At 39.6% G+C, this 16667-nt stretch overlaps 1 protein-coding gene across 1 annotated transcript in view; it reads left to right on the top strand.

The window, feature by feature from the left end:
- LOC144001029 (protocadherin-15-like) overlaps positions 1-16667 on the top strand; it is a 255906-nt gene that overhangs the window by 126331 nt on the left and 112908 nt on the right. The window contains exons 10-12 of the mRNA XM_077494957.1: positions 1930-2100; positions 9106-9214; positions 9378-9490. Of these exons, the coding sequence (XP_077351083.1) occupies positions 1930-2100; positions 9106-9214; positions 9378-9490 (393 nt within the window). The remainder of the gene's footprint in view (positions 1-1929; positions 2101-9105; positions 9215-9377; positions 9491-16667) is intronic.

The following is a 16667-nucleotide window of genomic DNA, read 5'->3' as shown; positions in this document are numbered from 1 at the left end:
GTAAAATAAATTACTCCGGCTGGGCTCCATTTGATAGCCGGGGGGGTCTGATTTCATTATAACATACCGATAAGTCACCCTAAGAAGTAAACTTATGAGATTAAATACACCAGGAAAGAAGATTTAGGCTACAGTTGCTGATGGTCATTGTGCAGCTGAACTTATTTCTTTCTTGCTGCCTGGATGATCACATGACTCAGCTTTTCAAAAAGCTGCACGGGCTCCCGAGAGGCTCTCCACAAAACCAAATGGAAGGAAAGCGTACGATTTACAAGAATCCTCTTGCTGTGTGTCAAAAGTTTAATTGTACTTGGACTCTGTGAACTTCCTTTTCAAGTGCTCTCGCAGGGTGAGCCATTCTGGGAACAAGCACTTATACTCTAGGTTAGGAATGTTGCAGTGGGACTAAACAAACAAAAATGTAATCATATTTTATTCAAGTGTGAATATCTGAAACAATAATGTTAGAAACTTCAACTTGGGCAACAACGTTGTTGAGCAATGCAGTCTCACTTGTTATATTGAATACGACAGTTCTATCACTCTTAGGCCTTTTCACACTGCACTTAGCTTACTCGGAGCATACTGCGGTGCAGCACAGTTTGCCCATATTTGGAATTGTTTGTAGCATCCCATCAGGGAGGCTTTTCCCACTGGTTGGCCTATTGTTGTATCTGTTAGCACTCAGAAATCACATCCCGTTGGTTGTGCTTTCTGACATCACTGCGTCACTGCTCAAATTATTTTTCAATTCGATGGCGCCACACAGCGTTACATCCTCGAGCCCTCATAGCAAATGCACAAATGCACAATTAATGGGTTTGTTGATGGTGCATTGCTAAGTGCAGTGTGAAAAGCACTTTAAAAGGGGTGATATATATATATATATATATATATATATATATATATATATATATATATATATATATATACACACACACGCTGTGCAACACAGGCTTAAGGGCACTTAAAATGGCTTGTTCTAATTTTGTATGCACTTTTTTGCAGTAATTAATTAATATTAAAGCATTTAGAGTCTTGACTTTATTTTTATTGATTTTATTTTATTGTTATATGTATTTATTTATTTATTGTGACTTTTGGCAGTTGCGATTTTTGGATATTATTTTGTCATATTTATTTATTTATTTATGTATTTATTTATTTATTTATTGTGACTTTTGGCAATTGTAATTTTTGGATATTATTTTGTCATATTTATTTATTTATTTATTTATTTATTGTGACTTTTGGTAATTGCGATTTTTGGATATTATTTTGTCATATTTATTTATTTATTGTGACTTGGCAATTGTGATTTTTGGATATTATTTTGTCATATTTATTTATTTATTTATTTATTGTGACTTTTGGCAATTGCAATTTTTGGATAGCTGCAACAAGTTTAATGTAATTTCAATATATATTTCATTCATGCATTAATATTTTAATGTGTCCATATTATTTTTTCGGATGTTTGCCTGATAACATAGTTGCCTAACTCATATTTGAATGTTTTTCAAAAAACAAGAATAAACACGAAAAAAAAAAATTCGACAAATAATAAAAGTCGCTCAATAAAACCTTTTACGTATTACCAACGTCGGGACGACTGAGATTATACGTGAACAAGAACAAAAAACACAATCTTTTTGATATTGTATTTGTAACAGTCAGTAAAAAAAAAGACTTGAATATCATTAGCATAATTGAAAAGTTATTTTTACTTACTGTTTTCATTTGTAGTTATTCCAATGTTCTTTTGGTGATGCAACGGTATGATCGTCTAGTCTGTTTGCTATCAACACAGAAGCGTTATGATCTATTATACCGATTCTATTTAAAGTATGTGCACCGCCAGCTCACAAATCAACGCCTCTCCGCGGAGTTTAAAGGTTGACACCCGAAAAACGATTGTTCCGCTTGCAGGACCGGGCGCCGTACCCTCCCAACAGACGCACCGCCACCACCACGCTGACGGTGGACGTCCTGGACGGTGACGACCTTGGACCCATGTTCCTGCCCTGCCTTTTGGTCAACAACACAAACGACTGCCACCCCCTCACCTACCGCGCCGCCATCCCCGAATTCACCGAACCGGTAAGAGGCGGCGGGCGCTCGCCAAGCCACAAGGTCGTTTGAATGGATTACACCCTTTTTTTTTTATTTTTTTTTTTATGGTGTGCACTAGGGGTGTTAAAAAAAAATCGATTCGGCGATATATCGCGATACTACATCGCGCGGTTCTCGAATCGATTCAATAATCGGCATAATCGATTTTTATTTTTTTTTTTTTTTTTTTTTTTTTTTTTTTTTTTAGGATTCACACCTTGAGCATGGAAGAATGTTATGTGAACGGAACATTAAGCCTTAATATTTTATTTTAATGCTGTTCAAACATGAAACAGATTACAACCCCTATAAGACTGAAATTTCAGATAAATAAATAATACATTTTCATATAAATCTTACACTCTACAAGCTTACTGATTAGTATTTTCTAAATTTGAATGAAAAAAATCGCAACAATCGACTTATAAATTCGTATCGGGATTAATCGGTATCGAATCGAATCGTGACCTGTGAATCGTGATACGAATCGAATCGTCAGGTACGAGGCAATTCACACCCCTAGTGTGCACCCGTGTTTGGGAAATATCATCGCCTTTCTTGTTGTGTATGGGAGGGAGGACGCCGCTGTGGTTGCAAGGCGTCACTATGGTAATTCCCGGGGCAATTTTCCAGGGTGTTGGACCAGCAATTAGAGCTGAGGGCTGTGTTGGATGACAGTGAGACACTCACAGAATTCATAGCAGCGAGAAAAGAATATGGAACGACGACAAAGTGGGTTAAAAAGACTGAAAGTTGTGTTATGTGAAGGGATGGCTACCTGATGGCTTGTTTATTGAATCACACCTTAAATGGAAACTCAACTTTAAGCGTTTCTTAACAGTAATATATGTGACCTCATCAGTCTAACAATGACATTCGGAGTATTATTACATTTTAGGTAATATAAGTTATGAAGCAAAATCCAGCCGTTTTTATCCATCTCACATTTGCCACTTTGTCCACTGAAGAAGACATCAATGTTGCTCAGGGCTCAGCGAACAGCCAATCACAGCGCACCTGTTTTCTGAAGCTGAGCTGTGATTGGTCGTTGCCTGAACCCTGAGCAATTGTGATGTCATCCTCAGTGGACAGCAAGTGGCAAAATGGCCGCCCTGTGATGTGGTTGTGTCGGCCAATCACATTGGAACTCGTATTCAATTGGAACTCTTTTAAACTAAAAGAGCAATTTTTGTGTTTTATTTTGAGCGTTAAGACTATTTGAAGAGTGACTGTGCTGTTTTTTTTTTTTTTTTGTCAAAATTAAAGGAAATATATTTGTTTAAAAATATCTTTAGTGATTTTTTTTTATTTGTCAAAATGTACTACTGGTATTGGCAGTTGGTATCGGTATCGGTGAGTACTGAGGGTCTGAGTAAGAAATACTGTATTTATTATTAGTATTTTAAATTTCTATTTGTTCAACTTAAAAATAATAAATCTGTTGTCAACGAACTATTTCTTTTCTGCATAAGCCAAGATGGGATCGAGTGTCTTTAACTATTTTATTTTCGTGGATGTCTAATATCTTGCTTATGACCAAGCAAAATGTTTTGTTTTTTTGGGGGTTTTTTTTAGATTACAAGTCATTCCGATGGAATGTTTCTAATTTGTAGCATTTTCCAAATTTCCCCATCTTAACTACAGGATATGTTCTCCTCCTTTGCAACAGACATATTAGCACTCACTTCGTCGCAACACTTCAGCCTGGTTGTCATGGTAACGGGTGTCCTTCTTTTACTGTTTTACTGTCGAAAGTGACACAACATATATATATATATTTTTTTTGTGTGTGTGTGACGTGCGTGCTTACATCATTTTGAGAGAAGAGAAATTGGAAAATCGAGTTTGTTTTGGAACTGTCACGTTGAATTTAAATGAGACCTGATGAGATTGACCTGTGTTGAATTAGATTGATTGGCCTAGACTAGAATAATCCGGATTGGATTTAGTGGACTGAATGACTGTCCTCAAAACCATTCTCCTCGTTTGTATGTTTACCCCCCTCTGTTTGACTCCAAAACATGACGAGCCACAGTTGTTTATTCAGAACTTTTCCCTTCAGCTGAGCCTCGATCGTGTGTGATGTACTGTATAATTCATCATAAAAGCTTTGCAGGCTGCCAAGCCGGCGGCCGTAGAAGCGGAGGCTAATTCTTCACTGGTAGAAAAGGTTGGCCTTGCTTCTCCCCCGCCGTCTCCCGGCTTGTTCCCGCCTCGCCGCCGCATGTGACCGACTTCCTTTACTGACGATTATGACTGATGTAGCAGTCGTGCTGAACGAACTATTTCTTTTCCGCATAAGCCAAGATGGGATCGAGTCTCAAGTTGTAAGCTTCAAGCCACTCCCGAGTCAGTTTGTTTTGGGCTAGTCAAGTCACGTCAAGTCACCTTTTCAAATTCCACTTGCAGTATCTGTTTTTTTTTATTTATTTTTTTATTAAGACAGATTATTATTGTGCAAGCAAAAAAAGTAGCCAGGAAAAGCCTACTAGAACAGCTAAACTTTATTCGGGGTTACTGATAAGCACATTTTAATGTAATGTAATTGGTTCATTCAGAACACAGCAGCATCCCGAGTTTGTAACTCATTGCGTAACTCTAAGTAAAGGAAAGGACAGGAAGCGAAAATGTCAGGAAAAGCCTACTAGAACAACTGAACTGTGATCAGAGGCACTTTTTAAATAGTGGCAGGTTAAGTAAGTTTGAATGTAATTGGTTAATTCTGGACTTAAAAGTAGGGCTGCTCCATTATGAAGAAAATATTCATCGCGATTAATTTGGTAATAAATGCAGTCATGATTATGAAAATCTGTTTTTTTTTTTGGGGGGGGGGGTCCTGTTTTTTTTTTGGTATAAATCAAGAAAATGTGTAAACATAAAAAATATTAGGACAAATAAATTTCTTTGAAACACTATAATTTGGACTAAACAAGGTTTATTAAATTAGTCATTTAAAAAACAAAAAATTAGTATTGTAATACTTTTATTTTTGTTTACGATGTTGCTGATTTTGTATTTGTGGAATTTTTAATAACTGAAATTGTACAGTAATTTAATTTTGATTAATTGCACAGCCCTACACACGACTCCAGTTATGAGGGTATATTATTGTTATTATTATTATTATTATTATTATTATTATTTTATTTTTTTATTTTTTATTTTTATTTTTTATTTTTTTTTAGTTGTACACAGTAGGCTATATAGTACAAATATTGTAAAAGGTTTCAAATTGATTAATTTTGTATCTTTTTTTTTTTTTTTTACATTACAAAAATATGGGCTTCAAACAGGGGTGTGTAGACTTTTTATATTCACGTATACAGTACTGTCCATAGGAATACGCAAACCCATAGTGGAATCAGGTGAGAGATTTGGGTAAACGGCAACATGTAAAAAAACAAAACAAAACTTGAGTTCATCTTTCTCGTGACCAATCTAATACCTGAACATTAGCAGCGTTGCGCTTTTCGATTTTTTTTCTTTTCTCTTCCCGACATGGCGGCGGCGTGTCGCCCCACCGGGAGCTTTGTCTCCTCATAATTGATGACTGCATTGTAATTAATCACAATGGCTCGACGCCCGTTATTAAGTTGATGTGAAATAATGCCGGGCTCCCGAGTCCCGTGTATAATGACCACTGGAGGAGGGTATTAAAGCTAATCATCATTGTGCCGAGCTAGGGGGGATTGGATTTAGCACACCTCTAGACATTGTAAAAGCGAGAGGGCTTCTTAGGGGAGGGCTGTGAGGATTACCCCGGAGCTGTGAGATATAAATATACACCCTGGGGGAGTGATTTTTTTTTTTTTTTTTTTTTCTCCCCCCAGCCAGACATTTGTGGAGAGGCATGTGTCTGACTAAGCCAACCGCTCCCCCCCCACTCACCTGCACAGAAAGCACCGCTCTTAAAATATGACAAGCTAAACATATTCCCCTTTAGCTATATGTTAGCGTTGTAAAGCTGCTTAATTGTTGCCGAGGATGTCAGATTGTGCCTGACTGCGCCGTTGCAAATGCATTAACCTCGATATGCAGCACCGTTATTGTGAAGCGTGCTAATTGGAACGCTCCATCCGCGGCGGTTCATTAAGTGTTTCTATAAATCGCACACCGGCTTCGTTTACGCGGACGTCGATATTTCCCGTATGAAGTCGGGCAATGCATGTAAATAGAATTTTTTCTCCTTTCCCTGAACACAAATAAGTTGACATTTGGAATAATCAATAAGTAGGTCAACTGGAACATAAACCAATCAAGATATTGTATTTTTCTGGCCGTCTGTTTGCTATATTGTTGACATGAACCGTATGATGAATATGCAATTATGATGTCTATGGACTTGATGAAGAGCGATACATTTAACATGCAAAAAATTAAATTGATTGAATATATTAATGGTAGATATGTAGATACATATTTAAATATGTGTATTTAAATATGTTTATATATGTATTATTTATTTATATACTATATATTTCCGTCGATTTATATATGTATATATTGTTTAATGCCACTTCCAGTTGATTACACTTAAACTAAACATATATATATATATATATATATATATATATATATATATATATATATATATATAATATTAGGGCTGGGTCTAAATTATTGATGTATCGATATCGAATTGATATTCCTTTTCATAGCCCAATATCAATTCATAAAACCATGAATTGATAGTTTTAATACAGTTTTTCCCCCATAAATTAAGGTGCCAATTAATAATAGTCATTAATCGGCCGCCGATTATAATTGACCGATTATTGGCCTTCAAACATCGGCCAAAACAATCGGCCAATTGAGCTAAATAGACGATTATTTTCCCTTTAAAAAGTTATCGAAGAAAGGCAAAGTTTTCGACGCTGTGATAGTACCCTGAATGCACCATTTTGCTTGCGAGAGCATTAGCAGCTAGCAAGTGTGTGCTAGCGTATGTTAATCTGGTTATTCTGTTGTCCCCTTCGCGTTCTTTAAGCTGTTTAATGACACCACAGTTGGAGTTAACTGTAAAACTAAATACACAACCTTAAGAATGACATCCACTGTATATTTAAATACAAAACACGGTTCGTTTTCAAAACATCGCTAACCTAGCGCTAACAGGAAGTTAGCAGATGCTAACAGGAACGACTTCGGGAGTGTTTTTCCTTCAAATAACGAATCGAATCGAATCGATTTTGGAAATCTGAATAGATACCCAGCCCTAATCTATATGTGTATTTAAAACAATTTGATCGAATAATTCCTACCGAGCAGTACAGTGTTTTGCTGTTTGATCACATTTGAATTGATTTTGTGATTTCTTACTTTTTTTTTTTTTTTTTTGTACTGCATATTCAAAAATCATCCATCCATCCATTTCCTGAACCACCAACTAATCCATTAAAAATAGTATTGGTATCAGTATCCTTGTATTTACACGATAATGGACAAAACCAAATCTTGCAATATGATGCGCCCCACTACTGGAGTTGTAACATCATTTTTTTTTTAAAAGATTTTAGCAGCATATTTTTTAATACAAGTGCAGAAAAAAAAAAAGAAGATGAACTACATATGCTTGCGGTGTTGGCGACCGGAGGCACGAGCGTAATCCTTTCCCGCTGCAGACGGAAGCGGGATAACATTATTATGAGAAGAATATCAGCGGGCGGAGCTTCGGGCTTATTCCGTTTTAAACGAGGAGACTTTCTTTGTTGACTTTCCTTTCAAAGGAGCTCAAATCTGATACAGAAACCTCAAAAAAAAAAAAAAAACATGAGTGGAATAAATAATCAAGCGGCATTATCATACAGAACAACAGACACGGTCTTGCTTTTTTTGGAGGGCAGATTTTGCGCGGCGAGAGCTCGTTTCTCCGCATTTTGATGCACACAGTTATTTTTGGAAACGACATCAATGGCGGAGAACCTTTTTTTTCATCAGGGGCCATTTCAGTTCGAGGGTCATACGAAGTGCATGATGCAATGAGCAAACCAATGTGAAAAGTAAATATTCTTGGTTAGTAGTAAGTTTGAGTTTTACTGCACTCAGTGATACGTAAATACTCCAATTTCTTAACTACGTACACGCTCACAAAAAAAGTTCATCATATAGAGCTTTCAGGTCATATTACAGGATGAATTTGACCTTCTATGAACTTTTGAGTGCAGGTCCAAAAATGCCAAAATAAAAAAAATACATAAATAAATGAATCAAAGTGAAAATAAAAATGGATATAGGAAATCTTCAAAATACAAAAAAAAATTTTTTTTAAATGGAAATAAAAGAACAAAAAATAAATAAATAAATAAATAAATCTGTAAGTCCAACCCAAGGCACACTTAGGACCGCCCCCTCATTTGAATAACATTTCATGACTCATTTCATGCTGACAGCGTCTGCAGCATTAAATAAATATGAGAGCATTTTTATTTATAGATTGGTGTTTAATTCTATTTATATATTTATTTCCACATTTATTTTAATTTTTGGAATTTATTTTTTTTGTATTTATTTATATATTGGTGTTTTTATGTATTATATTTTTTTATATCTGTTTTTATTTTCACTTTATTTATTTATGTATTTATTTATTTTTGGCATTTTTGGTCATGCAAACTCTAATTCAATTCAATTCAATTCAACTTTATTCCAGACTCTGAGTCCAATACAAACAAATAACAAAAATACACACAATCAAAAACAATAAAAAACAATAATAAAAAAACCCAATAAGAAACTGTTCAGTGTTTCAGTATTTGTTGCACAATTTGCTGCTCTCTGACGTGGATTCCAAGGCCACATCTAACAATTGATCAACTTTGCCATTGAGAAGTTACTGAGCGTCGTGTGACACAAAATGTCATCGGCAGCAGCTTAACTCGCAATCAAACGGGCGTTGAGATTTTTTTTATATCAGTTCCTCTGAGGTTTTGCCCACCATCTTGCTCTACATAGTAATGTTTGACCTGCACAATCTGACTTTTCTGTCCCCTGCAGAGCAAATTGAACCCCCTCAATGTGACCCCTCCAATCCGGGCGGTGGACATGGACAGAAACATACAACCGCCATCCGACCGGCCTGGCGTGCTTTACTTCATCCTGGTTGGTAAGTCCATCACGTCCCGTCGCCATTGATTTTTACTCATTTAATCTTCCTCACCTCTGCTGCGACGACATGCTTTGACTTTTGAATGATCACTCTTGCTGCTCTTGGCCGTGCCTGCCGTAAAGAGTGTTTTTTTTTTTCTTCTTTTTATTCTTCATCGCAGGCCATCCGGTCACATATCCTCAGTACTTCTTGCTGAACAAAACCACGGCGGAGCTGCGCGTCCTACAGCCCATCAGCAGGGACTTGTATCAAAGGTTCACGCTTGTTATTAAGGTAAAGGATGAATTTTAATGTGCTCATTAATGTTGCATCAGTCGAGCCCGCGCAACTTTTAGTTTTAGTCGAATTTCCACGGCTGCTAGCGAGGCTGACCGTGTCGGCCTTTGATTGGAAATATCAAAAACAAGCCCTGCTGTTTTGGGCTGTAATGGCTACATCAGGGGTCTTTTCAGATTTTTTTTTTTTTTTTTTTTTTAAGTATTACTTTTTGGCCTTTGTTACCCTGGCCGTTTCTTTTTTCTTTTTTTTAATCTTTTTTTATTTATTTTTTATTTTGTGACACCGGGTCACCAATCTTGCACACATTCTGTTAATGTTCTGAACTGTTGATAATAAACATTGAGAAGATTTGTTTTTTTTTGTTTTTTAAATACTTAAACCCCTTTTTTTGTGGAATACCGTACTTGATGCGGCCCAGACATACCCAGACTCTACCGCCAACGGGCCCCGCATAAATTGAGTTTGAGACCCCTGCTGTACATGCGATATCGTTGTGTTGTTCGGTTTGTTTCCCAGTGTTAGTGGTTCTGACCCAGTTTCTGTCCTAGGGTTAGGGTTAGTTTTTATTCTGGTACTGGGTTAGTGTTGAACTAATTTGCTCCCAATAACGTATAAATATGTTTGTTTGTTTTTTTAATGTTCTAAGTGTCCCAAAGACGTATTTATACGGTTTTTTAATTTTAATTTTTATTTTTTTATGCTAGAGCATACAGAAGGCTTTGATGCAGCCTCTCAACTGCAAAGAACGGTTGCAGAAATGGTAGTTATTACACAAACGGCCAGCAGGTGGCAGCAGAGAGAAGGCGATCAACCAGGGTCATCTAGAAAAAAAAGCTCAATTACTTCCAATTTTAAATAGATTTGTGAAAACTGATGAAACTTAGCTCTCTTCTAATGCTAATTGCTGCAAAACGGAAACAGATAGAAACATACTTTTTTTTCTGATGAAAGAAGAGACTTTAATCTTTGTTTTAATAGATTCCATGTTTTTATAGCAAGAGAACACAATATTCTGTGGGCCTTGCAAAATCATTCAAAATCCAGTAAAACAGGGATTGTTTCTGTGAAAATGGCTGGGAGTGAATGAGTTAATCTGGTTCTGATCCAGTTTCTATCCTACTGTTAGGGTAAGTGCATATTCTGGTGCTTGTGTTGGTTAAACCCCACCCCCTGGTCCTTGTCAAATTTCTATCCCAGTGGAAGTGATAGTCCAGTTTGTATCCGGGTTAGTGATGATTTTGGTGGTAATCCAGTTTGTATCCCAGTGTAAAGTTTTGTTCATCTTGGTTCTAGTCCAGTTTCTATCCTAATGTGTGTTTACGTATATTGGTCTTTGTCCAGGTTTAATTTTGGTGTTGGTGTTGTTGTGGTGCTGGTCCAGTTTGAACCCGAGTTTGTGTATTTTCTGGGATGAGGGTTAAAGTTATTCTAGTGCTTGTCACGTTTGTTATGTTTTAATTTTGTCCTGTTCAATTTGATATCTGTAAGTGTTCGTGCATGTGCCGGTGCTCATGCAGGTTATATGCTACGTGATTATAATGGGACTGGTCCAGTTTGAATTCTGGTGTTGGAGTAGTTACTACCAGTGATGGGCAATCTCGGTCCTCGAGGGCCGCAGCCCTTCAGGTTTTGCAGGTTTCCCTCTTCCAACACAAGCTGTTTCCAATCAATGGGATCGTTATCAGTCTAATGCAGAGCTTGCTGATGAGCGGATCATATATCAGATGCGTTGGACAAGGGCAACATCCAAAACCTGCAGGGCTGCGGCCCTCGAGGACTGAGATTGCCCATCCCATATATAGAGTCGTATGTATCCTATGTGTGGATCGATTTGGTGGTTGGTGGTCTGGTTCCTGGAATGCGGCTGGCGTGGGCCGCTCTGCTGGGTGAGCTCGGCTGGGCAGCGCACAGGAGTCATCGGATCGACAACGTGCTAGCAACCAGTGGTGCTAGCTGAACAGAATCGAGGCTGAAATTGCTTGAATCGCAATGGGCAGAATGCAAGCCCATCTACTCTTCTGGAAAGCACAACATGTGTGAAAGCTGATCCGAGGTCAGCGAAGACCCTACTGGTGAAAGAGAAGAATTGCGCTTGCCTTGGCTGCTCGCCTGGCGGGGTGGGCCTGCTGGTGGAGTCTGGGGACCGACTCACCAGTTCCAAATGACTGGGACTAGCCACAATCTACACACGGACATTCAAGATGAACTGAGCGAGCAGTGTCTGGGATAGTATGGGATGGATAACGCTAAAAATTAATGACTATTCTAAATAATGTATATGATTGATGCGTTACCCCGGGTTTTCACCGGATGAGGTTGCGGTGCGGTTGCGGTGCGGTTGCGGTGCGGTTGCAGTGCGGTCCGGCGACGCAAGCAATTAGATTCCATTCATTCGAATGGTGCAGTTTACACCGCTTGCGGGTGCGTTGCGTGTCGACTGCGGAAGGCCTGCGGCGTGCCGCAAGCCTTCCGCAAGGATAGACCTATTTTCTATTTTTGCCGGACGCCGCAGCGGTAGGCCTCCAGCAAATGGCAAGCTAGCACAAAACGCATCGAGCGGGACAGGAAGACCGAGGCAGTTTCAAAATAAATTTCCGGTTACCTTTCAGAATAAAACACTCGCCAGCTCCTATTTCGCAAGTTTTTCAGCAAAACGTGACGTGGGCGTCGCCGGGCCATGTGCTCATTCACGGTTTAGACACCAGCGAACATGGACGAGGAGAGGTTTATATTGGAGGTGGAAAACCACAAAATAATATATGACACGGCACATCCTTTTTATAAGGACTGTAATGTATTGTGAGTTTGATGTTCGCGATTGCTTGTTGTGCCCGTCTCGCTTGCCGTACTGAGCGGCAGCCGGACGCGGAAGACAGAAATAAAGAGTGGACCCGCACTGACCCGACTCTCGTTATTATTAATATACTTTACAAGGACAACCAAAAAAAGGATGCTGCATGGAATCTCATAGCAGAAGAAGAAGAAAAGGTTAAATCAAAAGAAGTCCACCTCTCTTTCAGCTTCTCTGTTGAGCACAGACATTCTGTATGTTTGTCGTTGTGAAATGCCACATGATCGCGCGCGCGCGGTCCCGCGAGACACGTTGGGAAGTGGGCGGCGACGGAGCTGCCGGACCGCAGCTGTGCGGATTGACAAAAAAATTGACCCGTCCGGAGCACGCAGTCAAGACGCACCGCACCGCAACCGTACCGCAACCGCACCGCAACCGCATCCGGTGAAAACCCGGGGTTATAGTAATGGGTCGATGGGGACGGGTTTCGAATAAGCCTTCGCTTCTACCCGTCAGCCCTTCTTTCGGATGTCAATGTTGCAAATGATGTGATGTGATTGATGTAAGCTGTAATGTGTCCGAAAGGAAAAAATGAATAAACTAAACTAAACAATTTCATATTACAGTCTCTTTTTTTTTTTTTTGTAGTTCTGGTCTAGTTTGTAACCTCAGGTTAGGGTCTTGGTCAGACCATCTTGACTCTAATCTAGGAAGTTCATACGATTTATTTATTTTTTTCAATTTAGTTTCCTTTGAGTTGGCTCGTCCACCTGTTCCACACAGATAGCCTCAATCGCTGAAGGCTGTCTCACCTTATCTAGAGCCGCTTTGGTGATCGAGCCTAAGTAGATGTGACGATTCATGAGGGGAAAAAATGAACTTCTCTCGCATGAATCCTAATTTGAACCGATGGAACCGTGCCTCCCTCCCGAAAAGTTCATCAACCTGTAGACGCCTCTGAGCGCCGTGTTTAACTCCCTGTTTACTCTGAAGGATGGGATAAGAGGAAGACGAGCCAAAATGGGAAGCAGGAACACTGGAGATGCGTGCGGAGTTTTGATTGACAGAGATGGGGATGGGGGAGTACAATTGAGAACGGGCACTGAGGACCCGAAGTGAAAATTAGACTTCGGTGTCTGGAGAATGCTGCGCATCAAACGCAACTTACTGCACTGTACCTCTGAAACGGGAGCAAATGGAGCTGTACGGGGAGAGAAGTGGTCTTTATCATACACCGGGAGAGGAAAACAAAACGATCCACTGTGACATTTTAAGGGACGATGGGATTGGGAGACGCGCGAGAAAAGCGATAAGCAGTGAATCTCCCGGTTGGTAGCGAGGGAGCGGAGGTCATTTAGCGCCGCTTCCCAGAACCGGCGACCTGGCTGAAGAGTAAACTCTCAAGGGAGCACTGCAACTCTGCAACCGCCTGTCTGTCTGTCTTTTACCAGGCTCAAATGCGCTATAATTTTGAGATGGTGCGCACACTTTATCTGTCAATGACAGCCATTTTCCCCTGGGTGTTTTTTTTTTTTTTTTTGTTCCAAAGAGCACTTTGCATCTTCGGGTAAAGAGAGTGTGGGTGTAGGCAGATGTGTGACATTGCGGTGGCAATGAAACCAGGTCATAATGTCATCTTGCCGGCGGAATAACCGTCAATATGGAATCATCACGCGCACGCATTTCAACAATTAGCACCAATGACGATAGCCTGGGCAACACTCGCACTTTGTCAAAATTGCTCGTCAAAATCGAGCCCAAGTGCAGAATTTGTCTCGGGTCATGGCATAAACTGATGTTGCCTCACTCACCCCCACCCACAGTCTCTCATCCGTGTTTTTTTTTTTTTTTTTTTTTTTTTTTTTGAAGCCGTAATGTTTCCTCGGTGTGGGCGGCATGGCGGGCGCTTATAGGATAGAGCAGAACCACGACGCTTTGCTTCAGTTTGAGCCGGTTGGGCTGCTCTCAACTCACATTTTGGGGACACTTATCGGATAGGATTACACGCACGTTGATGTGCGGTAATGCGCCACGTTATAAAAATTGATCACGCCGCAAATAGAAGGGAAATGATGTAATGCTTCATTTTGATCCTGATGTACGATAGTCTGATACTCTGCGTTTGTAGTGTAAGAATAATATTAACAGTGAGTTTTGAGCATTGTAATCGTCAAGTCCGTCATTCCTCAGCAAAATGGGCACTCCGTTATTGACGGATTGAAGATTACGTCGACATTGACTTCCGGCAATGCCTAGTACCGTATTTTCCGCACTATAAGGCGCACCTAAAAGCCTTCAATTTTTTCAAAAGCTGACCATGCGCCTTATAATCCAGCGCGCCTTATATGTGGATCAATATTGAGCCGCACCAGGTCTCGCTGTCAAGACGCTATCGGTGACCCTGCACGATCGGTGACACGCATGCGCGGAAGATCCCGCCATCTTTGATCGCTAGCTAATACTAATACTTTAGCTCAAGGGGAAATAATAAAACAGCTGTTTATTCATTTTGGGAGTGAATGGAGTTGTCAGAAAGCTGGTCTGTAATCTATTAATAGAGTATGACTGACCTATCTGACTGTTTTGTTGACATTCCCTTTAGCGCAGCACCATCTAATGGATGCATAACGTAACCCCAGTCTCTACTGTAGCACCTTATATATGGAAAAAGTTTGAAAATATGTCATACATTGAAGGTGCGCCTTATAATGTGGCGCGCCTTATAGTGCGGAAAATATGGTACATCGATTTTTCGACGTTTCCTGTTAGCCGTCAACAAAATGGGGGTCTGCCATTGAATATTAAATTCCAATTTCATTTGGTTCTTTATTTATGGATTAGAGGTGTTTTTCATACAATTTTTTACTCAAATTTTTACTTCACTACTAGACTATGCCCGGATCCAAATTGTGCACAACTAGGAATAGAACTACGTCACAAACCAAGGACCTTGTACAGTTGGGGGTTGTACTTGACCGAACTGCAGGATGATTCACTTAACCACGGTTTTCTCAAAACTGATCATCTTCCATAAATATTTCCATTCTGTTTTCAAGAGAAACGTACAAATGAAGAGAAACAACAGATCTGTTAGAGCTGATTGTCCATTATTTTGAGTACTTTTTTTTCATGGTGTCAGAATACCCAATACTGTCAAATGATTGTAAATAAAAAAAAAAGGGTGAAATTGTTTGAAAAGTTGTTACCTTATAAATAAGTAGATATGAAATGCTTATGGCGATGCTAACTTAATGCCTTTTATTTCCATTCACTTTGATGGGGCAGTTGCCCTTGCCAACATGGCCGCCACGTTTATACAGCTATCAGTTGCTTTTGATGGGAATGTCGCCCCTTCCAACATGGCTGCTACATTGAGGCGCTTTTTTATGCTGCTCTAGTCTACTATAAGTCAGTTTATCTGTGACGAGAGCAGCACAAAATGGAAACACGTGACTATTTGAGTGGATTATGCAGTATATTCTGTCCGTTGAATCTGGGGTCCGTTGGGTTGTATAATCAACCCATTGTATTACATTTCTTCTACCTTCATATCAAACAGTTATGTTCATGGAAGATTCTAAATTGACCATAGGTGTGAATGTTAGTATGAATGGTTGCTTGTGGTGTACCTCGAATCTCACCCACAAGTCAGCAGGGACAGGAAACTGGTGCTCTTTCAAAATGGATGAATGGATTCTCAAAATTGATTGAGTGGAGCATCACGGGTCGCGTTTTGCATGCCTCATGTTGCCGAAATGGATCGACGAAATGCAAAGTAACATTTGCAAATCGAATTCCGAAGTTTCTCGCGGCCCTTCCAGACTCATCAAAGACAATCCGCCGCGGTTCCATTGATTGTGAGCGATGTGCGTGCGCTGACTGATGCACTTGTTTACTTTTACAACTCAGCTTGTTGCCCTACGCATGGAGAACTCGTCGCCTTTTTGCAGAGTCCACTCCTCTAATTACAGCGCCGCTTGCATAAACGATGGCGCCCGTTCTAATTATTAAGGCCTGATTCTCAATTTGCCGCTGATTAAATTTGCTCAACTTTTTCGAGTAATTAAATGACATCCCGAGGAACGATCGCGCGCCGTTCCCGCCTGCATTTGGCAACATCAGTCAAACTACCAGTGGGCGTGAATACATTTAAAACAGAGCTTGCTGTCTTATATTCAATACCCACATAAAAAAAAGTGATATAAAGAGACTATATTAAAAAACAAACACAAAAAAAACATTCACTTGATATACATTTAAACATATTAAAACACTTTTAAATGGTGCCTAAGCACTACTTTTATTTAGACAGGGTTATGGCCTGTGTGAATGAAGATCTTCCAGTAACTTCAACATAGTTCATTTGCACCAAAAACCACT

Source organism: Festucalex cinctus, chromosome 14 (assembly GCF_051991245.1).
Source record: "Festucalex cinctus isolate MCC-2025b chromosome 14, RoL_Fcin_1.0, whole genome shotgun sequence".
Lineage (NCBI taxonomy): Eukaryota > Metazoa > Chordata > Actinopteri > Syngnathiformes > Syngnathidae > Festucalex > Festucalex cinctus.
This window is presented reverse-complemented; position numbering and strand designations above follow the sequence as displayed.